At 53.7% G+C, this 25,294-nt stretch overlaps 1 protein-coding gene across 1 annotated transcript; it reads right to left on the bottom strand.

Moving 5' to 3' along the window:
- Positions 1-419: 419 nt before the first annotated feature.
- ZNF282 (zinc finger protein 282) lies at positions 420-25,294 on the bottom strand. Its single transcript, XM_042974813.1, has 8 exons — positions 25,021-25,294; positions 22,270-22,689; positions 13,042-13,168; positions 12,383-12,502; positions 10,420-10,539; positions 9,054-9,167; positions 7,455-7,568; positions 420-1,366 (listed from the first exon to the last, which is right to left on the bottom strand). The coding sequence occupies exons 1-8, from the start codon at positions 25,183-25,185 to the stop codon at positions 609-611; spliced, it is 1,938 nt and encodes a 645-aa protein (XP_042830747.1). The 5' UTR covers positions 25,186-25,294; the 3' UTR covers positions 420-608.

Here is a 25,294-nt window from a genome sequence, read left to right as displayed (position 1 = left end):
AAACACGTTTAAAAAAGTACAAAGCGCTATTGGAACGCGAGGCAGTGCTGTCATAAGACACGTTACCCCTTAGCCCATCCCTCATTTCACCGACACACTTTGGCTAACCTACTCGGCATCTCTTAACCTTAGGACCTCATTTCTTTCGCTCAGAAGCCTTCTGGGACTCCCTAGTTGCTTCCCCTGATCACAGTCTGTGACCCCCGCGGCCAATGGGGCGCGCCAGGTGTCTGAGGGGAGTGCCCGAAGGCTGTCGCCTCTTCACTGTCCCTCTGGCACCTTCCCTTGGGGAAGACGCTCAGCTGGCCCCTTGGTCCACCCTATGAGATGAGCTGGCCGTCCGTTCAGGCCGGACAGGTCTAGGGGCCCCTGCCAAAGCCCCCCTTCCCCCCCTCCCGCCCCCCCCCCCCGGAGGACCCTGTCTGGAGTGCAATTCCTCTTCCCAATTTCCAGCGGGCGGCAGGTGGAGGGAGGGAAGGCGCGCGGAGAACCATGAACCACGGGCAGGATCGGGTTGGGGGGGGGGGTGTTCCGGACGCGCCCCCAGCCCGGGGCCGCTCCCCACCCCCTGCTCCTGCCGCCGGGCCCTCCCCTCCCCCAGCCCAGCCCTAGTCGTGCTCTGGTGGCGCCTGGAGAGGCCGAGGGGCGCCGAGCCCGGGGCCGCCACTGTGCACGCGCAGGTGGTCCTTGAGCGACTCCTTGTAGCGGAAGCTCTTGCCGCACTCGCCGCACGTGTAGGGCCGCTCGCCCGTGTGGATGCGCTGGTGCTTGAGCAGGTTCTGCTTGCGGATGAAGCTCTTGCCGCAGAGCGCGCACTGGAACGGCCGCTCGCCCGTGTGCAGCCGCTGGTGGTTCTGCAGGTGCTCCTTGCGGCTGTAGGTCTTCTCGCACTCGGAGCACTTGTAGGGCCGCTCGCCGCGGTGCGTCATCTGGTGGCGGATGAGGCCCGAGTGGCAGTTGAAGCTCTTCTCGCACTCGGCGCACTCGTACGGCCGCTCCTTGGTGTGGCTGCGGTGGTGGATGATGAGGCTCTTGCGCACCCCGAAACTCTTCCCGCACTCGGGGCACGAGTAGGGCTTGCTGCGCGCGCCGTGCAGGAGCAGGCTCCGCCGCAGCCCGCCGGGGCAGCAGCTGCCGCAGCCGCCGCCGCCTCCGGGCCCCCCGCCCGCGCCCCCGCCGCCCCCCTGCGCCCCGCCCGCGCCCCGCTCCCCGGCCAGCGCGGGGAAGCCGTCGTCCGGGGGCCCGCCGCCCGCCGCCGTCTCGGCCGCCGGGAGCACCGCCAGGCTCGGCGGAGCCGGCTGCGGCTGCGGCTGCTGCGGCTGCTGCGGGGCGGGGGGCGGGTTCTTCACCAGCAGCAGGCTGTCACCTGCAGAGGAGGACACACGGAGAAGTGACATGCTGATGGCGCTCTGTCCGGGGTCCGCCCCCCCGCACACCCTCCCTGAGAGGGGCCCAGGCCCTTAACGGATTTCCTCTGCAGCTATCTGGGCCTCAGCTTCTCCGAAAAAATGAGGGGACTGAGCAAGGGCAGGGGGCATGTTCCCTATGGTTCCGGGGCTCCTTGACCCTCTGACATGCCCAAAGCCACCCGCTGGCCAGAGAGCACCAGAAGCAGGTCCGGCAGGTGGCACTCAGTTAGGAGAGGAAACACCTGCAGAAAGCAGGGGCAGGGATGGGGGGTGGGGGTGGGGGCTGGGCTATGCGGAAGTCACGTTGGAAGGCCGAATTGCCAGGAAATAAGAAAACCGCATTCTGATGTTTGATGCTAATTTATCTAAGGAGAATCTCTGGGCCAGAGGGAAAGAATTTACCAGAACTTATCCAAGGCGAAAGCCTGTCTGGGGGGCCTACAGAAATGGAATGCAGGGAGTGGGGACCAGAACCACACGGCCATTTTCAGTCATGTTTCTTTCAAGCCACTGGCCTTCAGACTTGAACAGCAGCACAGTGCCGGGACCACTGGGCCCAGCCTGCCGTCTCTATCCCCATCAAAACTGACCAGACAACGGGGGGGGGGGGGGGCAGTTCAGTCAGTTAAGCCTCCAACTCTCGATTTTGGCTCAGGTCATGATCTCGTGGTTCGTGAGTTCAAGCCCCGCATCCGGCTCTACGCTGATAGTGTGGAGCCTGCTTGGGATTCTCTGTCTCCCTCTCTCTCTGCCCCTCCTCCAAGCATTCTCTCTCTCTCAAAAATAAATAAACTTAAAAAAACCCCAAAAAACTGACAAGGTAGAGAGCCAACTCCATAGGACACTGGCCAGGGGCAAAAGCCACAGTAACTCTCCCGGCCTCGATCCAGGGTGCCAGGCCTTCAATCCTGTAGGACTGATCGTGGGCTGTGGCCTCCATCGCAGCTGCACCATGGGCCTTGTTTCTCCCTCCACCCAACCTGCTTCTCTCACCCCTTCATTCCCAAGGGGACCCCAAGGAACCACATGCACATAAGCCTCCATTTCAGGGCCTGTTTCCCAGGAAACCCAACTTGAAACAGTCCTAATTTCTACTCTGATAATTCTTCCAACTCGGTGTGTGCGTCAATCCACTGCTCTCACCTTCCCATCATGCACCCGCTCCCCTCTGCCCTCCCTTGCTGACCCAGCTCAGTCCCCGTGGTCAGCACCGGGGTCACTGGGCCACGAAACACCCTTTATGCCTCTGCTCTGCTTGCCTGGGGAACCCCAACACAGCAACCATGCTTGAGCAGCTGAAGACAGCTGGCAAAAACTGCACAGATCTCAAAAGGGGCCCCCACCCGGCCTGGCACCCTACTCTACTTCTCAGCGTGCCCTGATTTATGGGGCGTACATCCCACCTCTTCCAGCCGCCAGCCTGAGGACTGTTGTTCCCGCCCTCACTGGCCAGTAATGGATTCAGACTTAGGCATGTGACCTCGTTCTGGCCGATGACACGTGAGTAGGAGGCTTCTGGGTGCTTCCTCACTCCTTCGAGTGTAGGAAAAGAGACGGCCTTTCCTTTCCCTCTGGTCTGGATGTGACTGCTTTGGAAGAGCTGTGCCCACCTTGCTCCAGCCATTCCAAGGAGGCTGAACAAAGAGCTGGAAAGAACCCGGGTCCCGGATAATGTAGCTTCATCCTTGAATCAACTTGAGGCTGAACCTCAACTGCCTCTTAGTTATGCAGTGGAATAAATGTCTTCATTGTTGAGGGCAGTTTCAATCAGGGGTCTAAAGCAGTGGAGAACAGCCTACCAGGTACGGTGGTCCAGTATCTCCCAATTTAAGAGAACATTCTCCCCGGACCCCATGTGCTCCCAGGCTCCGCTACCCCATCTCACCTCATCTTTGGTCCTTTTCATACCAATGTTCTTGAAGAGTTATCTACCCTTGCTTTTACTGATCTCTTTCAAACTCTCCCCGCTGAAACAACTTTTTCAAGGTCATCAACAACCTCCAAGTTGCCCAACCCAATGGCCTCTTCGCAGTCCTGCATATTCAGGCCCTCGTTGTGTTTGTAGTTAACCCTCCCTCCCTTGAGAGTCTCTTCTCTTAGCCTCTGGATTTCCTCCAGGTTCACACCTCATGGCTCTTTAATTCTTTGTCTACACTCTCCCTAGATCTCTTAGAGTCCCCAGCCTTAAAATAACCTATGTGTAATAATTTAGCAGGCCTTTGTCCCTGGTCCCTAGGAGGTAGCCTCTAAATCCTTGGAATTTCCAGGGTGAAAGGAGTGTCTTTCTTATTCAAGGTAGGCTCTGGTGTTATGCTAATGAGGCAATTCGTGGTGAGTGCCTAGATAGTGGAAGCCAAAAACTGATGACTCAGGATCTGGGCTGCCTATGCCTGTAAGACCGTCCCCACTACTGGAGAGAGGGGACAGGCTGGAGAACGACCTCAACCTCACCTCCAGTGGTTCAATCAATCAGAAGTATGCAAAGAAACTCCAGTAAAAATTCTAGACACAGAAGCTTCAGTGAGCTTCTCTAATAGGCAATACATACTGCGTATTGTCACACATCACTGTGCTGGGACGGTGACACTCCTGATCCCACAGGGAGCAGACAACATAAGCTTCAATGTTTAGGACCCTTCCAGAACTGGTCCTGTGGATCTCTCCTTTCGCTCTAATAAAACTAACTATGAGTATAGATGCCTTCCTGAGTTCTGTGAGTTGTTCTAGTGAACTGAACCCCAGGGGCTAATGGGAACCCCTGGATTTGTACCCAGATGGTCACAAGTGAGTGGGTTGGGGACCCTCAAATTTGCAGCTGGTGTCTGAAGTCAGAGCAGTCTCGTGGAGGAGGGTACTTCACCTGGGAAGTCTGGTCTAATTCCAGGGAGTTGCTGTCAGAAGTCATTGCCACCTACAACCCCAGGTGAATCTAACCCCGAGTTCTCTCTTGAACTTCAGACTCCTGTGTTCATCTGCCTACTTGGATGCCATCTCAGATCTCACAGGCCCAAAGTAGAGCACTTGATTTACACAGTGAACCGGCTCTGTCCCAGGACTCACCATTCCAGGAAATGGAATTTTGGTTCAGGTCCTGATTTCACGGTTTGTGAGTTCGAGCCCCACATCGGGTTCTACGCTGACCCCATGGAGCCTGCCAGGGATTCTCTCTGTCCCCCGCCCCCCCCCCCGTCCCTCCCCTTCTCTCTCTCTCAAAAATAAATAAAAATAAATGAACATTAAAAAAAAAAAGAAAAGGAAACCAGATCATGTCACTAACCTGTTTCTTCCCCAGGGAGGCCTTTCCTGACTTAACCCCCCGGCCCCCACCCCACCTGCCTGCTTTCCCCCTGAGTCATCACCTCAGAGTCCAGACTGCCCCTGACTTTATCTGGTGTGCTCATGAACTTGCTTGTCCCCCATCACCTTCCCACATAAGGAGCGACCCAGGCTCTTTTTCCCTGCTGTTCCTAAGTACTTGTAATACTGCATAGCACAGAGTAGGCACTGAGGAAATCTTTCTCAAATAACAGAAACTGAAAAAGGCGGGGACCAGAACTTTAACCCAAGGCAGCGAACAACGTGGGAATTTCAGGAGTGGGCCTTCAAATCGCATTTTGTAGGTGTTGGCATCTGCGTAGGGGAGTCTGGCTCTAGGCTCCTGACCCCACTCGCTCCAGAAGCATCTGGTAGCCACGGGACTCCAAAGTCCTCCTCAGACTTCCTGCTTCGATGGAGCCTCACGCACATTCCCTTCCCTTTGGCTGAGTTAGATTTTTCTTCCTGTCTTACACTAGCTATCAGATATAATTGAGGAATCCCTTTTACTACAATGTAGTGTCCAATCAGGCTGAAGTCTGACTTTGGGTCAAATAGGACACCAGGTCTTTCTTGCACACCCCGGGGCAGGGGGAAGGAGGCTGGCAGAGACGGGCATCCTAGGGTTCTGTGTTTTACTCTAATTCCACTACCCTCTCCAGTCCCAAACCCTCTCCAGAAGACGTGATCCCACGTCTCACCAAAAGTCCATCCTGTTGTCCTTGAGAAAGGACGTGCACTCTTTAAACCTCAGAGATACCACAGGTGAGATACTAATTTCAAGACGAACAAGTGGAAGGCGGGCCCCCCCTTCGGGAGAAAGTCAGGAAGCTCTGATAAGAGGCTCTGGTGACTAGGCCGGTGGGAGCATTTCCCGACACTCCTGTCTCCCAAACACTGGGCATTGCCTCCCAAATGCCAAGGTTCGAAGGCCTCCCAGAGAGAAAACAGCACGAGGCAAATCGTTCTGTGACTCAGAATATCCAAACCAAGTAGGTAAAATGGTCTGCTCACTTGCAAAGCTTTGCAGTCTCTGTATAGACTCCCCTCGATCATTCCCACGGCCACACAAGGTCTCCAGGAAAAGGCTCCTCCAGGCCCACGTACCCCCAGGCAACTTGGAGAAATCAAGCGGTCGTGCTGAGGGACAAAGGTTTGGGCAGAATTCCTGGCACGGGGTTTAATGAACTAGCACCTACGTCTTCGAGGCCAGAAACGGCCTGAGCACCATCAAGAAGGAAGTGGAAAACTGCGGTCGCTTCTTCCCGGCCTCAGTCAGTCCCCTGGCTTGCCCGGTCTCACCCCAGCCCAGCAGCAGGTCGGAAGAGGACCACTTTAAATTCTATTTTCAACAAGGGCACACGCGGCTCCTCTCCGGCTCCCTGACCAGTCCTCCAGCCCCCGCCAACTCTTCCAGACTGGACTCAACTGGTCTCACGGAGAGCGGGATCCACTTGCCTGGGTTTTAAATGGCCTTCCCGATCAGAAATAATCTATGTGCTCAGCTCTTCCCTGGATTCTAGGCTCTTGGAGGGTTTCAGGAGTATGGACAGGGAGCATACTGACCAGAAGACACTAAGTCAGCCATCTCGAGGGCAAGGACATAGTGCTAAGTCTGGCAAGGAATGCCAGCCAGACGCTAAGGGTGTTAAATGACCCGCGAACATATGCCTAAGGTCACTGGCCAATAAATGAAACTTCAAAAAAGACCCAGGAGACCCAAGTCATGTGAGACGTTTGGTCCCTTACCTACTGGGGGAAAAAAAAATCCCCTCTGCCTGTTGGAGCTTTAGTATCTTTACCAGCTACTTTGGGAGGTCAGCTCAGGGCTGGCTTGGGACTACGGCCAGCGTCTTCTAATTACGTGAGCCACCTGGTGTCATCAACTCCTGCTCAGGCGCCAGTGGCTCGGCTCTCTCCCAGCCCCCTCTCCTTTCCCTGCTGTTACGAGCTGAACTACAGCCCCCCAAAAAGATGTGGAAATCCAAACCCCAGGTACTGCAGAAAGTGACCTTATTTGGAAACAGCCTCTTTCCAGACGTAATTAGTTAAGATGAGGTCATACTGGAGTAGCGTGGGCCCTGACGCCATCTGACTTATGTCTTTAAAGGAAGACGGCTAGGAGAGGACACCGACACGCAGGGAGAACACCACGCGAGGGTAAAGGCAGAGGTGGAGCCATGCATCTGCAAGCCCAAGGAATGCTAAACGCTGCCACAAACACCAGAAGCTAGGAGGTTTTCAGAAAGGGCATGACCCTGCCGACCCCTTGATTTCAGACTTCTGGCCTCCAGAACGGAGAGACAATACCTTTCTGTTGTTCTAAGCCACCCCGTTTGTGGTGCCTTGTTAAGACAGCACTAGGAGGGGCGCTCAGTGGGTTGAGCGGCCGGCTTCGGCTCAGGTCACGATCTCACAGTTTGTGGGTTCGAGCCCCACGTTGGGCTCTGTGCTGACACTTCAGAGCCTGGAGCCTGCTGTGGATTCTGTCTCCCTCTCTCTGCTCCTCCCCCACTCATGCTCTGTGTGTGTGTGTCTCTCTCTCAAAAATAAATAAACATTAAAAAAAAAGAAGACGACAGCACAAGGACACAAACATGCCTGCCATCTTCCAAGAGGAAAGGAGACAGTGCTTTGATATAGAACATCACCCTGTCAGGGGGTAGACCAAGGCAAGCAACCATCCCTGTGGACGACATACCCAGGGGCCCCAGGGGACGAGTTACTCACTGGGGCCAGAGTCTAATCCGAGCTCTCCTTCCATGGAGTCACGTGGGCCCCACGGGTATGGCTGCTCCTCCTGTTTGATCCACGACAGAATGTCATGTGCTGAGATCAGAGACTCTGTTCGCGGAAAGAAGGCAGCCTGAGATTCTGTTCATTCCCACTGAGCAGCCCATCAAGGGTTAGAAAACCCTCACATGCAAGGCCCGCCGCCCCGGCTCACAGGGCACGTGGCAGTGGGGCATCTTTGTCTCATTTCCTGGCCTCCTCACCCTCCCAAGCGCCCTCATGGATGGGATCTCGCTTGTGCTCGAGACATTGAGCTGGCCACGGAGGAGGAGGCTTCGCCCAAAGTCTGTGCAGCTGCAGAACCCAGATGAGAACCTGCATCTTCCAATCTGTCCACGGAGCCCCAGAGCAGCCTGCGGGTCCACAAGAGGCCAGAGGGAGGTCTGGTGTCTGACGGCCCATGGGACCGGGGTACGAGTAATAGGACTTAAGAACCAGCAATGGCAGGGGCGCATGGGTGGCTCAGTTGGTTAAGCGTCTGACTTCAGCTCAGGTCATGATCTCGCGGTTCCCGGGTTTGAGACCCGCATTGGGCTCTCTGCTATCGGCATGGAGCCTGCTTTGGATCCTCTGTTCCCCTCTTTGTGCTCCCTCTCTCTGTCTCTATCTCTCTCTCTCAAAAATAAATAAACATTAAACAAAAAAATTTTTTAAGTTCTAAAGTTGAAACAAGGAATGCTAGCTTTTTTTTTTTAATTTTTCTAATGTTTATTTTATTTTTGAGAGAGAGGGAGACAGAGAGAACAAGCAGGGGAGGGGCAGAGAGAAGGAGACACAGAATGCAAAGCAGGCTCCAGGCTCCAAGCTATCAGCACGGAGCCTGATGCGGGGCTTGAACTCACGAACCGTAAGATCATGACCTGAGCCGAAGTCAGATGCTCAACTGAGCCACCCAGGCGCCCCAGGAATGCTAGCTTTTATGTCTGATCTTGTCTTCCTGGTGTGTGGGGTCAGTTGAGACCCTGGGGTCATCGCTACCAAATATGAGGACACGGGACTTCTCCAGCTCTACAAGCACACGTGAAAACACATACACGCATGTGCGCGCACACGCACACACACACACACACACACACACACACACACACACACACGTCCCAGACAGGTGCAACTTCACTGTTCTGTATGCGTGGACCATACCCAGAAGTTTCTCAGAAGAGATTTAACTAGCGTCCACTCATGAAAAATTCCAAAAAATGTAAATTACTTTCATTCTGTCACAGAAATATACACCAGTTCTAAAAGTCTTTCTGGTTATATTTATTGCTCAAAAATTGTCATTGCTGAAATAACTGTCGCGTCAGTTACGTTGACGCAATAAACTGTCAATGTAATGATTCTTTTAGAAAAGCCCTCTGTACTTTACGAATGGTTAGATTCCAAAATCTGTACGAAGTTGCTGAGGGACACGCTGTATTCTATCCCCTGAGCCTTTCACTGGCTTTTAACCAAAAGTGATCAGACTGACTTCCCAGCAGTTACAAAACTCAGAGAGAGTCTCCGTGTCCTTGACATTCATCCTGGTATCTTGCTCACCTGAATTGGGGTCCGTTGGAATATCTCTCTCTGCCAGATCCTGCTGATCCCATACGCACGGGTGCTCCTCCTGTTTAATCCGGGACAAGAGGTCCTGGGCGGAGGCTGGTGAGTCTGTGGGGATACAGCAACAAAGGCCTCAGGGGACACGAGGGGGCCTGCAAGTCTGTGCTCTGAGTAAATCTCTCATCTCCTGCAACGATCTCTTTTCCCTAAAATTCAGGCATAATTGAATCACACTAATTAATTAAAGGTTTAAGTCAGCTTGTCCCCATTTAATGGAGCTTTTGCAGCAGATGAGTGGATACTGTGGGGGGAGCATCATTACCGGTGACTTCGACAGAGAGTCTTTCTGTGCTTCGGGAACTTCAGTCGTTAGAGTAAGAGTCACATTTGAGCACAAAGCTCCACCGTGGCCAGAGGTATTCCTCGCGAGGGGATTTTCCAGGAAAATGAGGCCTTCCATGAGCCTTTTAGATTCACCATTTTATTGGGGTTTTTCTAAGATGTATGCTCTCTCTTCTGCAGTCTGCTCAACCTCATTTACTCTTTCTTGCCTTCTTATCTCTCAAAGCTCTCTTTGAAGATACTAATAGTGTGATGCCATCTGGGAGCGTGCCTGATGGAAAGGGAACGGGCTTTCCTCCACTCAGATGATGTGATCCCTTACCTGTGGGCGTGAGGCTCTGACTAAGTGGGGGCTGAGGTTTGTGGAACTCTAACCTCTGGATAAGTAATGAGCTATAGTATGTTACGAGATCCTGTGATGGGTAATTTTGTGACAGCTAGGCCATGGAACCCACATAGTTGGCCAGACGTCATTCTAGATATTTCTGTAAATGTATTTTTTTTTTTTCAGAGATTGGTATTTAAATCAGGAATCCTTGAGTCAAACGGACTGCCTTCCACAACGTGGGTGGGCCTCATGCCAACAGCTGAAGGCTTTCATAGAAAAAGACCGAGCACCCCCAAAGAAGAGGGGATCTGGCCAGCAGACTGGATACGGCAGCCTCCACAATCATTGAAGCCAAGTCCTTAAAATCAATCGGTCTGTCTCTCTCTCTCCACACCCGGACACACACCCACACTCACCTTGTGGGTTCTCGGGAATAGTTAAAATAGTTGAAAACTGATACAAAAAAGACAAGAAACAGGACAAGCTAAGCCCGGATGTGCGGCAGATTGCCGGAGCCATGTTCGTGCCCCTTCAGGAAACCCTGTCTCTCTGCCCGCCCGAGGTCCAGCTCCTCCATTTCTAGCTCTGGCCTCTGGCCTGGCACACACAATGGACAATGCTGGGGGCCGTCAGACCATGCCGGGCCCTTCCTCTCCCTCCCTGGCTCGGGCAGCTCCTGGACTCACTCACCAGTAATGGACTCCGTGGGGATGGCTCTTTCCTCCAGGCCCCGCTGGCCCCGGATACATAGGGCTTCCTCCCGCTTTACCTGAGAGGACGAATCCTGTGCAGGCACCAGGGGCTCCGCTCCTGGGGAGAGGGAATCATGTCATTTTGGTGTCCTTTCTGAACAACATCACCCGGATGTTCTTGGGGTCAGGAGCACGGCTGACGGCACTTGTGAGGGAAGGACACGGGGGCTTCAGGTTCCTGGTGGGCAACTGCAGGGGACCCCGAGAAGCAGAAGGTCCTGGGAGCAGAGAAACAATCAGTATTCAGGACAAAGGGGTAGTCCTGGCCACAAGATGAGGTGTAATAAGGCCGGGAGAGAGTTCCAGAAACAGCCCAGGCTGGGTTCGGGGCTAATCAGGACCAGATCAGAAGTTTGACCTCCGTGTAGGAGTCACTGATTTTCACTTTTCACCCCAGTCAGAAAGAGGTGGCCAGATACACACACACACACACACACACACACACACACACACACACACACACACACGCCAGGTCCTTCTGATGTTCCATGGCGTGATGTACCAGCCCCGGCAGCAGGCGGCTTGGGTGGAGGGGGACAGATTAGATGAGGGACTGGGTTCAACACTGCCCGCAGCCCAGCAGGCGAGTCACCCGACCTCTCTCTCGGCCTGCTCGTTCCCCCCACAATGTGGGCATAGCGACCACAGCTCTAGCTCCCGCACAGGGATGGATGAGAACTCGGGGAGACTGCTGATGTACCGGACTGAAACGTGAACGCCTGCAGAGCTGGAAGGCAGGGAAGGGGCCGCTCGGATGAACTGTCCAGAGACAGAAACTTGATCAGTGGTGGCCGGTGGCTGGGGGCCGGGGGCTTGGTGGGGGAAGTAGGAGTGACTGCTCATGGGTCCAGGGTCTCCCGTGAGGAAAATGTTCTGGAACTCGACAGTGGTGACGGTCACACAGCTTTGTGAACCACTGAATTACACACTTTATAAGAGTGACTTTAGGGGCGCCTGGGTGGCTCGGTTGAGCGTCCGACTTCAGCTCAGGTCATGATCTCGAAGTTAGTGAGTTCGAGCCCTGCGTCGGGCTCTGTACTGCCAGCTCAGAGCCTGGAGCCTCCTTTGGATTCTGTGTCTCTGTCTCTCTCTGTCCCTCCCCTGCTCACACTCTGTCTCTCTCTCTCTCTCTCTCTCAAAAATAAATAAACTTAAAAAAAAATTAAAATAAATAAATACATAAATAAAAGAGTGACTTTATGGCACATGAATTACATCTCAATGAAGAGAACAGACTGGCAAGGAGGGGTCGCTACCTTCTAAGGGAGCTTCCTTAAAAAGGACAGAGTTCAGGGGCACCTGGGCGGCTCAGTTGGTTAAGCGTCCGACTTCAGCTCAGATCACGGTCTCAAGGCTGAGTTCGAGTCCCGAGTTGGGCTCTGTGCTATCACTGTCGAGCCTGCTTCAGATCCTCTGTCCCCGCGCCCCCTCCCCTACTCATAATGTCAGGAACTAGATCTCCTGGGGACCACACATCCCCTCTTGAGTAAGGAAGGCAGTGAGGAAGGCGTGAAGTGTGAATCTGCCTGTGGTGAGGCCCCAGCAAAACCCCGTATCCATGCGGGCTCTCCATCTGCCCCGGGGCTAGGCCCGGCTGCTCCCAGGTCTCCAGCCTCTCCCTGCAGGCGGAGGTCAGGCCTGGGAGGCTGCGAGCCTGCTCCTCTCTTCTCTCTGCCCAGCTCACCTGGGCCTCCACAGCTGCCTGGCTCTGACCCAACAGACAAGCTCGGTGCTCCTTGGGCCCAGAAGCCTCTTCCTGTAAGTGACTGCCATTATTTCGGTGGTGGCAGAACCGGCCCCAAGAACGACTCAAGGGAAGCCCGTCTTGAACTCAAGCAAGGATGGTGAGGCTTCTCTCCTGCCCTGACCTTGGCCCGGGGCTTTTTTTCAGCTGCCATCACCTGTGTCTGGATCCATTAGGATTTCTCGCTCTTCTGGGTCACGCTGCTCCCACACACAAGGCTCTTCCCTGGGCTCCGCCTGGGATGGCGCATCCGGCTTGGGCACTGCGCCCTCCGCGTCTAGAATGAGTTGGAGGGGAAGGAAGGACACAGCGAAGTTGACCAACGGATCCCGATCAAGGGCGCTGGCAGAAGTCTCCCTCACCCCAAATGCCCTCCCCACCAGAGGGCCCCTCGAGGCGGTGGCCATCACGTATACGAGCTAATCTCTTATGAGGAACCTTGAGAACCAGCGGACGGATTCCCAGGTTCTGGTGTAGAAACAGCTGGACTCTGAAAGCCAGCAGCAGACAGACCGTGGCTCGTCCAAGGCTATTGGGATGAGGCGTGTAGTCAGGTGCCAGTGATGCGGTTTGGCTACATTCCAGAACAAAGCAGCCCCGAGCTGAGTGCTATAGTGACAGTTCCCGTAACTGGGCTTTCAACCATCGTGTTGTTAGAATCATTCTATCTTTAGGGCATTATAAGCACAGAGTTTCTTGCATTTCCCTGAGGGATAAACACGAACACCTTGCCCGGGTGGTGTGAACGTGGGTTGGAGAGCGTTTCACTGCCCTCTGCACACGCTGCCTGCCCCAGAGGAGGGAGGGCGCTCTTACCCAGGGACACCAGGGTTTTGTAGTTCTCCTTGACAAGGTTGTTGTAAAGCTCCTTCTGCCACTCGTCCAAGTTCTTCCACTCATCCTCAGAGAAGTAGACAGCGATGTCGACAAAGGTCACCGGAACCTGGGCCGACAAGAGTCACAGTCTGGCATCTGCTTGCTTGTCCCCACAGCCTCCCCTCCAGGGGCCACGGGGACCCTTTCACCCCAGAGCCTGGCCTTCGATCTCCACGGCTCCTTGCCCCCCAGATCCCAGCCCAGTCCACCTCAGTGGGCACAGTCCACTCTACTCCCGATCTTCTTATGCTTCCAAAACAGGGATGGTCAACATGCCATCACCCCACCCCCTTTTTTTTTTTTTTAATTTTTTTTTCAACGTTTTTTATTTATTTTGGGGACAGAGAGAGACAGAGCATGAACGGGTGAGGGGCAGAGAGAGAGGGAGACACAGAATCGGAAACAGGCTCCAGGCTCCGAGCCATCAGCCCAGAGCGGGGCTCGAACTCACGGACCGCGAGATCGTGACCTGGCTGAAGTTGGACGCTTAACCGACTGCGCCACCCAGGCGCCCCCCCTTCCTTTTTTTTAACGCACTTAACCATATCCTTTGTAAGTTCGCTTTCAGGTAAACTGGGTACCTGAAGGCAGAGCTGAAATCCACATGCTGCTTTTGGCACTCCAGGTGTCAGAGGTGTGGAAGGTTCTCAGAGGGGGGGTCCCTGTCCCCAAACCTGTATTTCCAGTCAGGTTAGCTCAAGGTACACGCTTACATTTTTGTCACCAAAACACGTAAATCTAAGGGCGTGTACTAAAGCTGCAGGACCTTGATCTCGATGGTTCGACGCTAGATCCCAAGCATCTGGAGGCACCTGCTTTGGAGCCAGTAACTGTGTGTTGACTATGTTGAACGGCTGTTGCCAGTACTGGGCAGCTAAGTCCACTGCAGCCTGGCTCACCCATCGCCGGTGCGGCTCCATAGTGATTCCACCCAGTCTAGTCTGTTCTCCAGGACTCCTATTTCGGTATGACAAGGGTCCTTGTCTCTACTCCCCTCAGACGCTCACCGGCATGGCCCAGCCTCGCACCAAATCTTTCAAAATGGTTTCGCTTCATGACTTTATTATCTGAGCTTCCCCTCCGGGACACATGGCCTTGTCGCCATCGCTCGCACCCTGGCCTCCCACCCTCCATTCTCCCCAGCCCTAACTGGAGTGGGTCAGGCTCCGAACCTGACCCACGTGTGTGGCCAAGGCAAGCCCCTGCGGCACCTCTGGACACATTACATAAGGACAGCCCTCGGGGCACCTGGCCCACTGGCGTCCAGCTCGGTGAGTGGGCAGTGCCTTTACATGAATTAGAAATGTCTAGGGGCACCTGGGTGGCTCAGTCTTTGGCTCAGGTCATGATCTCACAGCTCGTGAGTTCAACCCCTGCGTCGGGCTCTGTGCTGACAGCTCAGAGCCCAGAGCTTGCTTCAGATTCTGTGTCTCCCTCTCTCTCTGCCCCTTCCTTGCTCATGCTCTGTCTCTGTCTCTCTCTCTCAAAAATAAATAAACAGTAAAAAAATTTAAAAGAAGAAGAAGAAGAAGAAGAAGAAGAAGAAATAATAATAATAATAATAATAATAATAATAATAATATCTAGGGGCCCCTGAGTGGCTCAGTCAGTTAAGCATACTCTTGGTTTCAGCTCAGGTCACAATTTCACGGTTCGTGGGATCAACCCTCACATCAGGCTCTGCAGCAACAGTACAGAGCCTGCTTGGGATTCTCTCTCTCTGCCTCTCCCCTGCTGGTGCGCGCACTCTCTCTCTCTCTCTCTGTCTCAAATAAATAAACTTAAAAAAAAAAAAAAAACTTTCATTAAAAAAAAAAGAGGGTACCTAGGTGGCTCAGTCGGTTAAGCGTCCAACTTTGGCTCAGGTCATGATCTCGTGGTTCACGAGTTCAAGCCTTGAGTCAGGTTCTGTGCTGACAGCTCAGAGCCCAGAACCTGCTTCAGATTCTGTGTCTCCCTCTCTCTCTGCCCCTTCCCTGCTCATGCTCTGTCTCTCTCTCTCTCTCTCAAAAATAAATAAACACTAAAAAAATTAAAAAAAAAAAAAAAAAGAAGAAGAAGAAATGTCTAGGGGCCCCTGGGTGGCTCAGTCAGTTAAGCATCTGACTCTTGGTTTTGGCTCAGGTCACAATTTCACAGCTCGTGGGATGAAGTCCCCACATAATGCTCTGCAGCGACAGTACAGAGCCTGCTTAGGATTCTCTCTCTCTGCCTCTCCCCCGTTGGTGCTGTCTCTCTCTCTCTCAAATAAATAAACTTAAAAAAAAAAAAAAACTTTCATTAAAAAAAAAGAAAAAAAGAGAGGACTTAGGTGGCTCAGTCGGTTAAGCGTCCAACTTCGTCTCCGGTCATGATCTTGCAGTTCATGAGTTCAAGCCTCATGTCGGGTTCTGTGCCGACAGCTCAGATCCTGGACCCTGCTTCAGATTCTGTGTCTCCCTCTCTCTGTGCCCCTTCCCCACTCATGCACTCTCTCTCTCTCTCAAAAAAACAAAAACAAAAACAAAAACACCAGACCCGCTGGTGCCCAGCTCAGTGAGTGGGCAGAGGCTTTATATAAATTAAAAATGTCTTGGGGGTACCTGGGTGCCTCAGTTGGTGAAGTGTCTGTCTTCTGCTCCGCTCATAATCTCACGGTTCGTGGGTTCACGCCCCTTGTCAGGCTCCATGCTGACAGTGCAGAGCCTGCCTGGGATTCTCTTTCTCTTTCCCTCTTTCTCTCTGCCCCTCTCCCACTCTCACACATGATGCCCTCTCTCTCCCTCTCAAAATAAATAAATAAACGTTAAAAAAAAAAAAACGACAGAGGGGCACCTGGGTGGCTCAGTCGGTTGAGCGGCCGGCTTCGGCTCAGGTCATGATCTCACGGTCCGTGAGTTCGAGCCCCGCGTCAGGCTCTGTGCTGACAGCTCAGAGCCTGGAGCCTGTTTCAGATTCTGTGTCTCCCTCTCTCTGACCCTCTCCCGTTCATGCTCTGTCTCTCTCTGTCTCAAAAATAAATAAATGTTAAAAAAAAAAATGACAGAATTGTCTGCTCTCACATCAGGTGCTCATAACCTTACGGGCATCCTGCACACCTATATGGCACCCGCTGAGTGATAGCTCACGCATCACCCATCTTTAGAGACAGAACAGAATTCCTAATTTCCCGGATCTTCCACCAGACTTCGGCAAATCCCCAACCTGGGAAAACCGACACAGACCACTTTCCGCATTTGAATTTCCTGCTGCTAGACAAAAGTCACAAAATTCTGCAGGTGACACCCACCATACATTCGTGCCACTTGTCCCAAGGCTGCTTTGGAAGCCTCTCGTTGATCTTGTTGACATCTGCTGTGCTCCCTGAGAGGCATCTTTCAAACTCTTCCCTCCTCCCAACCCTCCCCTACCCCCATCGGTCCCAGATTCTGCTCACAGGTAGCTGCTGGCAAGCTCCCCTTCTTGGCCCGTCTCACCAAGCCAACCCTCCTGCTAACGTGCCCCTCATTTCTCCTCCATCTCCTGCCCGGGAAACTCAACCCAAACAATCTTTTCTCTCTGACATCCCAGGCTCTCCCTTGTGGGTCACCCAACCTAAGATGAATCCAACTCTGCTGCGTCAAGAGACCCTACCCTCCCTCTTCGCTTGAAACACACTTGGCATTTCTTCTCCACAACCCATGCCTCCTTTAACCCTTTACAATCCGGCTATGAACCCCTCACACTCTGAAACCACACCCTGGATGGTCATCAGTGGCCTCTTGTTAACCCTCACCCTTTCAGACCTCTTTGAAAGGGCAGATCGCTTTTCTGGAATGTTCTCCTTGTTGGTTTCCACAACTCTGCTTCCTCCTGCCCACCACAGCTTACTGCTTCCTCTTCCTCCCCCAACCCCAAGGCTCTGCCCTTCCCCTTCCCTGTTCCTTCGCTTTTTCTTCAGCAAATTCATCCCCTGCACCACCTCAGTGGTTACCTCTTTGCACATGACACTCTTCAGCTTTCCTTGTTGCCTTCAGAGTTCAGATTTCCACAGCCCTCTGAGTGGCTCCATTCAGTCGCCTTTTAGGTACCTCAAACTACACGTATCCAAAACCAAGTTCATTCTCTTTTCCAACAGGCCGACTCCTCGGCCTCACTTCATCATTTCTATGAAGAGTCACAATTCTGGAATCATATTCTCGCGGTCGGAAATAGACATCCCTTCATAAAAACTTCCCTGGGCCAGGATACAGCAGACAGTCTGAGACATGGCTGGAGACTGCAGGGAGCCTACAGTCTGGCTAGACAGAAAAACCATCCGTGAATTATCTGTCGGCCAATTAACAGACACAATAGAACCCAAAAGGCACAGAGGATCTGAGAGACAACAGCCTTCCTTGGATCTGACAAAGCGGATGCATTTAGCATGGCCAAGAGTACACGACGAATTGTAACTATTACTAGCAACGTTAATTAACTTTCTCATGGTGCTTTACGGGCGTGGGTTTTACAACAGGCCCACAAATTCTTTGACCGTCCCTTCCAAAAGTACAGCCCAATTCTCCTCCCCCTGAGTGCGGGCAGAAGATTCAGTGACCCACTTCTAACAAACAAATTAAGCAGCGATGTGTACGATTTCTGAGCCCAGGTCATAAAAGACATTACGGCTCCGCGCCGGTCTCTCTCTGGGGTCACTCAGTCTTGGGGGACAGCTGCCATGTCGTGAGGACACAACAGGCGTGTTGGGAGGTCCACATGGTGGGGAACTGAGGCCTCCTGCCATCAGCCAAGTGAGTGGGCCATACCGGAGACAGGGTCTCCAGCCTCGGCCGAGCCTTCAGGTGACCATAAACTGGATTATAACTTCATGAGACTCTGAGCCAGAACCACTCAGCCAGAACTCCCTAAGTTCCTAACCCACAGAAAGCACAAGATGGTAAATACGCTAAGTTTTGGAGTAATCTGTTACACAGCCACAGGTAACTAACACACAGCGAGCTACACAGTGTTGTCCCATCAACAAAATCAACGAATCCTCACAACTCATGCGACACACGTATCATCATTTTCATTTCCCGTGAGAATACTGAAACTCAGAAGGACCAGCTGGGCATTTACCTACAGCATCATTTACTTCTCCTTCACTTCTTTCAAAAGAGGGACTGAGGAGGCTCCGCGACAACCAAAAACAGACTTCAGCAGGTGTGGGAAGACAGGACGTGGCAAAAGCCGAGATTCACACCCTAGTCCTCTGATCCCAGACCCCATACCCATCCCATCGTTCTGCGAGGGCATATGTCAACTTGGAACGCCTAACGCCCGATCCGATGCACAGAACACACAAAGGTGCCACCGGAGGCCACGGAGCCGGGTTAAAGCATGCGGCACGGAGAAGGGGACAGGGCAGTGTGTGAAGAGATGCCGGTTGGGCCAGATAAGCAGTGTGCCAAACCACACTGAGAAGGAGCATCTGTGGCTGCAGCGGGAGGGGGTATTCGAGAGAGGAACCAAACCACTCTTACCACTCAGTTCTAGGAGCCCGCAATAAATTGCCGTCACACCACTCTGCTGGCAAAGTCACTGCCTCGGTTGCCTCAGCAGATATGGAGACAGAGGAGACCCAATCCCTTATTTGGAGGTGGGAGCTCTCCAGCTGGACAGACTCACTCGGCAAATACTTTTGGAATACTGACTAAAGTCAGGTACAGCTATAGGCAAGGAGACACAGCAGTGAACCGTGCAGAAATGACATTCCGGTCAGAGAAAACCATCCAAGGGGGCAAAAAAAAAAAAAAAAAAAAAAAAAAAAGGAAGTACATACTTACGGTGCCCAATGGCACAGAGCAGGGACAGGGAAAAGAGCATGTAGGGATGGGGGGGCGTGGTTTTCTTGTTTGGGGGGAGGGGCATGGAAGGGCAGACCCCTGGATGGATGGAAGCAACGGGAGGGGTCCAGGTAGGTACTCAGGGAGGGAGCTTGCTAGTGGAGGAAAGTCCCTGAGGTGAGACTGCGTGGCCGGGAAGGAGTGGACAGGAAGGGCGGAGGGGAGAGGAGGTCAGAAAAGTGCAGCTGGAGAGAGGGCTCCTGATGGAACAGGGGCTTTTATGTTGCATGAGGGGGAAGCCATTTGGGGGTTTCAAGCAGAAGTAACTGATTTTTTTTTTTTTAATTTTTTTAAATGTCTATTTTTGAGAGAGAGAGAGAGAGAACATGCACAATTGAGGGAGGGGCAGAGAGAGAGAGAGAGAGAGAGAGAGAGAGAGAGAAAGAGAGGGAGACACAAAATCTGAAGCAGGCTCCAGGCTCTGAGCTGTCAGCACGGAGCCCTACTCATGGCTCAAACTCACGGACCTCGAGATCATGACCTGAGCCAAAGTCAGAGGCTTAAATCAGCCACCCAGGTGCCACTAACTGGTTTATATTTTTGAAGGATCGCTCTGGCTGCTCTGCTGAGAACAGACTGTACAGGGTGAGGGACGAGGATGGAGACCAGGCAGGAGACCATGGCGACAGAGGTTCCCACCAGATGATGGTGGGAGCAGTGGAGATGGAAAGCAGAGATTAGACCATGGACAGTATTTTGAAGAAGAGTCAGGCAGACAGCATTTACCAATCTATTGGAAGGAGGGTTGAGAAAGAAAGGAAGCAAACGTGACCCCAAGGTTTTTGGCTTGAACGCCTGGAAGGGTAGAGTCGTCTTCCATGGAGACGAGGATGATTCGGTTAGAACAGGTTTCAGGCAGAAGATGGGAGTTCAGTTTGGTCGTGTTAAATCTAAGATACTGATTGAATACCACTGGATTAGCAGGTAGACATGTGAATCTAGCATTTAAGAAGGAAGTCTGGGCAAGAGACAGAGAAAGAGTGTGGGAGGGGGAGACTGCATTCGGGGCCAACAGCACACAGGCTGCATTCAGAACTCCAAGACGAAATGAAATCATGAGGGAGGGAGTGTAGATAATGAGTCAAAGGTCAACACCCAGCTCCGGACCTCTCCAAACAGAAGAGGTCGGGAAGTGGAGGTGAACCAGTGCAGAAGACTGAGCAGGAGCCACGAGTAGATAGGAGCAGAATCAAGAGAGGTGACTTGGGAGCCATGTGAAAAGGTGTTTCAAGGAGGGGGGTGGCTTCCTGTATGCATTGCCACCTTCGGGGCAGAGAGGACGAAGACAGAACTGACTGTGGACATCATGAAGGCTTTGGCAAGATGAACAGGATGTAGCGGTGACAGCAAAAGCCTGGTGGGCAGAGGTTCCAGGGAGAATGATCCAATTACCAAGGTACTGGGATACTGAGAATAGAGGAACACGTTCAACGAGACCATGGAGGACGCAGAGGCAGAATCCAGACAGTCAGAAACTTGGGAGGACACATGGCCTACTTTCTCCTACATACACTTTTCTTTTCTTTTTTTTTAATGTTTATTTATTTTGAGAGAGAGAGAGAGAGCTGGGGAGGTACAAAGAGAGAGGGAGGCAGAAGACCCAAAGCAGGCTCTGTGCTATCAGCACACAGGGGATCATGGGGCTCAAACTCACGAACCACAAGATCATGACCTGAGCCGAAGTCAGATGCTTAACCAACTGAGCCACCCAGGTGCCCCTCTACAGACACTTTTCATGGAAAAATGAAAGAGACGAAGGAGGAACTGACAGATTTTAAAAGACTTAAAAAAAAAATAGCACCTTCTTAAGTTCTGATCCAAACAAATTAATAGAAAACAAATTATAACATGTTTGGAAGACCAGAAAATGTGAACACTGACTGGATGTCTGAGTGGGCTGAGGCTTTTGTGGTGGTAGCAATATTGAGACATTATTTCAGAAAAAGACTCTACTTTTTAGAGCTATACACTGAAATATTTACAAAAAAAAAAAAAAAAAAAAGACTGATATCTGAGACTGGCTTCAAAATAAAATGGGAGGGGATGTGGGTAGGGATTTAGAAGAAACGGGCAAAGGGCTGACAGCCATTGAAACTGGACAAAGGATGGGCACCTGGGTGGCTCAGTTGGTTAAGGGTCCAACCGCAGGTCAGGTCATGATCTCATGGCTCGTGAGTTCGAGCCCCGTGCTGGGCTCTGTGCTGACAGCTCAGAGCTTGGAGCCTGTTTTGGATTCTGTGTCTCCCTCTCTCTCTGACCCTCCCCCACTCACGCTGTGTTCCCCCCCCCCCCGCCTCTTTCAAGGATAAACATTAAAAAAAAAATTAAAAACAAAACAAAACTGGATGACGGGTACAGGACAGTTCATCACACTATTCTATCTACTTGTGTGTATATTTGAATTTTCTATAATAAAAAGATGAAAAAGGGGAGGGAGAGAAGGAACTGGAGACAGCAAATACTGATGACTCGGTTAAGGAATTCTGCTCTAATGAGGAGCAGAGAAATGAGGCACGGGCTGGAGGGAGAGGCAGGGTCTAGGGACGGTTTCGTTACAGAGACAGGCAATGTTTGAAGATGTCTAGAGCAACCAGTAGAGGCAGGAGTGGACGACCCAGAGGAGAAAGGGGGAGAAGGCCCGAGTGAGCCCCGGGGTCGGTGAAGGGTGGGCCAGTAAGGCCGCAGGAACAGGGAAGGCAGCAGGCCCGAGGCAGCATCGGATGAATGTGGTGGCTTCACGTGCATCTCTTTTGGGGACTCCCATTTTCTCAGTGGACCAGAGGCTGGGTCATCGATCAACCGTGCTATGTTGAGGATCCAGAGGGACAGTGGGAGAGCGAATGGAAGGGGGAAATGGAGCATGAATTCTGAGCTGCAAGAGGGGCCCACAGAGGGGACGGTCACAACTTCCTAGCAATTCCAGTTAGCATGGTTTGGGGTGTGTCTCAGCCACGCTCAGATAAGTTCATCCGAAGATAACCAATGACTCATGGTCGTCTGTAGGTGCCAAGGGGAAACCCCAAGCAATGAAGGCTGCAGGAGTCTGCAGACACCCAGGTACCTTGGGGGTATTGGGAAAGGTGACGGGAAAGGCCAACAGAGAAAAGCAGCACACGGATTCCGCGGGGAATGGGTAGAGGGCAGCCTCACGGAGCTAGAAAATTCAAGACTAGGTTGTTTAAGCGGAGGCAGGCTTTAAGAGAAACTGAAATCCCACATGGGGGAGCCAGAGAGTTTCATGGGCAGGACTGGCAATTTGGAATCCAGAGTTGTTCACATGTGTGGGTCCTCGCTTCCATCTCTGCCCGCGAGGACCGCTACGTACCTTGGGGACCTCCCCCTTGCTGCCCGGCGGCAGCCTCAGCACCCAGAAGTTCCTGTTTCTCAGCAGGTTCTCCATGTTCTCCAGCCGCCTCTGCAGCAGCCCGTACTCCTGCAGCAGGGTCCCCAGCACGGCCCACTTGCTCTCCATGTGGTTCCCGAACTCCACGGCCGTCTTCTCGCAGTCTGCCAGCTTCTTCTCGGCGGTGCCCGTCCGCCCCTCCAGATTTAGCAGCTGGCTGGCCTGGGCATCCACCTTCCTCTCCACGGCCTGAATGGCGGCCACCACGGTCCAGAGCGAGATCTCTGCTGTGGGCAGCTGGGGCTCTCTCATCATGCGGTCAGGGAAGACGGGTGCCCTATCTGGGAAGGGCGGGAACTGAAAAGGCATCGGTCGCCGGGCATCCATGTCCCATTCTTGAGCCTGTGTGCGGAGCGAGAAAGTGACAGTCTGGGATGAGACCCCATGTGAGTGGGGAGTGGGGCCTGACAACAGGAAACAACGAATCAAATGCCTCAGATTCTCGCCCTTCCGCCATGCCCCCACCCTCCAGGCCACGCTGTTCGTTAATGTCCCCAGTGACAGCTCAAGCAGCCCAGCCAACCTTCCCATTTCCTGCCATGGTCACTGGTTCACCTACCTCGACCCTTGGCAGGTCAAGGCTGTGGACAACCCCCCCCCCCGCCTACAATGTCACATATCGCTTTCACAGAACAGCCGCTTTCCTCAGGGGCTAGACTTAGTGATGAACTCTCTCTGGAGTTGCCTAGTGCTTTCTGTTTCAGAGTAAGAATTTTCTTGTAAGTCATCTGACCCTAATCTTCCCAGCCATCTCTAAGCAGGTTGGGGCAAGAATGATTATCTCCGCCTTCAAGATGATGGAACTGAGGCACGGAGAAGTGGTGGTCATTCTACGGCACCCGGTTTCACCGCCAAATGGGGCAGCTCTAGGTGCCGCAGGGAACAAAAACACAGTTGAGCAAAGTGCCACCATACCCAGCAGGGCTGTGACCCAAGGAGCCACCAGAGAGCCCCAGTGAGTGAGCTGAAGGGCAGCCTTTTTTCCATATACAACTACTTATTCATATTTTCTAAAATGAAAATAGGCTCACCAGAAAACATTCACTGACGAGGGGAGAAGAGGACGTGCCTAAGAGGAAGAGGAGACTTCCCAGTCCCGTCCTTGCTTCCTGGAGGAGGGGCACCCCAGGGTGCAGCTCTGTCCCCAGAAGGTGAGGCCCCCTGGGTACAAGTTGGGAGCTAAACCCTGTGACCAAGAGGGGGTGGTCACAGTTCATTGGTGACCTGGGAACCAGCCCCATACCATAGCAGCAACCAGGGCTTAATAATGGACAACAGCAGGGATGATAGCCAATTCTCCTTACATGTGCGATGGGAGGAGGTATCGTTTTCTTTTCTCCCTGTTGCTGCTAAAGAGGCCCTCAGGCTGGGCAACGTGGTGGCTTGCTGCTTAGGGGTGACCCGGGCAGGCTAGGGACAAGCATGCCAACTGCTCTAACTCTAAGCAGCTGTGACCGTCACAGAGGAACACCCCACAGCTTCTAGGGAATCGCTCGGTGACCTGGGATAAAGGGGAACAGGGCCCTGGATGCCAGGCCCTGCAGAAGAAAGAGGCGATGTTTCCATCAAAGCCATCCATCTAGAGCAGATTTAGGCTTGACTCCTCCGGGCCCGTAGGAGGAGACAAGGGCCGACAGCGGAAGCTCAGAGCGTCCCCAGGCCCAATTTGCTTTTGGAAGGTTTAGAGACCTAAGGCTGAAAAATGATCCAACACAACGGAGCAGCTCCTGGCTAACTTGTCAGAACCCGGTCGAGAAGCAGGCCAGGAACAGAGGGGGCTTCTGGGGGATCCGCCCAGGGTCGGTTCCCACACTCTCCGGGGGCGGGGGGGGGGGGGTGGTGGGGGGGGGTGGGGCGGGGAGACCCGTCCAGGTCTCCATGGGCACCACCTCCTCGCCTTTTACACAGTACACAGCTCCCAAGCACTGGCTATCAAACTCCTCTGCACACTGAGGTCCTCACGGAGCTTTAAAGAACTGACTGGTGTCTCCTCTCAACCTTAGAGACGCTGATTTCACTGGGTTGGGGCCAAGTTGGGCGTCAGGAGTCTTAAACGCTGCTCGGGTGACTCTAACGTGCAGCCAAGTTTGCCAACGGCTGAAAAGAAGGCAAAGTCACCTCTCGACGGCCCCTCTCCTCCGTCACACCCGGTGCAAGGGAAAAGCGAATGACTCGTTAGACTTGGTGCAAGATGGCAATACAACATCCAAAAATATCTTTTTGTCAAAGTGGCTACGGTGTAAACCTGTTGGGGTACGCAGGTGCGCACACGCCCGGGGCCGGGGCACGAGTGCGGCGGGCCGAGCGCTCCGCCGCCGGGCGCGAAGGGGAGCCGCGGTCACGGCTCCGCCAGGTCTCGGCCCCCTTCCCCGCGGGGCCTCCTCCGGGCGCCCGCACCCCGTGCACGCGGCCTCGGGGCCTGCTGCTCGGCGGCGCGCGCGGGCCGGGCCTGCTCGGGCGCCGGGGCCGGCCGCGGGGCTCGGGGCCGGGCCTGCTCGGAGCCGCCGCGCCACGCCGCGCCCCGCCTGCCGCGCGAGTCCGCCCGGGCCCCGGGCCCACCGGGGCCTCCGATTCCGCGCCCGCACGCCGAGGGCCCCCGGGCGCCCGCAGCCCCGCGCCCCGCCCCCACGGCCAGGCGGCGCGGCCATGGCGCTGGGCGGGGGCTGCACCCACCTGCATGGGCGGCATTCCCTCGGCCATTTCCCCGCGCAGCGCCGGCTCCTGGTGGCAGACCTCCTCCGGGGGCAGAGCCTGGGCCCAGCTCCAGCTCCCGCTGTCCAGCCCCAGGCCCTGGATGCCCAGCTGCTGAGGCTGCGGCCGTGTTGACACAAACTGCATCCTGGGAGTGCTGTTCCCCGCTCGGGCCGGCCAGGGAGAAGAAGAACGTTTTCCAGGCGCCTTCCCCCTCGCCGGGGCCGGACAGCTCCATCTACAGCCCGTAGGAGCA

The sequence above is a fragment of the Panthera tigris genome, chromosome A2, assembly GCF_018350195.1.
Source record: "Panthera tigris isolate Pti1 chromosome A2, P.tigris_Pti1_mat1.1, whole genome shotgun sequence".
Taxonomy (NCBI): domain Eukaryota; kingdom Metazoa; phylum Chordata; class Mammalia; order Carnivora; family Felidae; genus Panthera; species Panthera tigris.
Note: the sequence above shows the minus strand (reverse complement) of the source record. Positions and strands in the feature narration are given on the sequence as shown.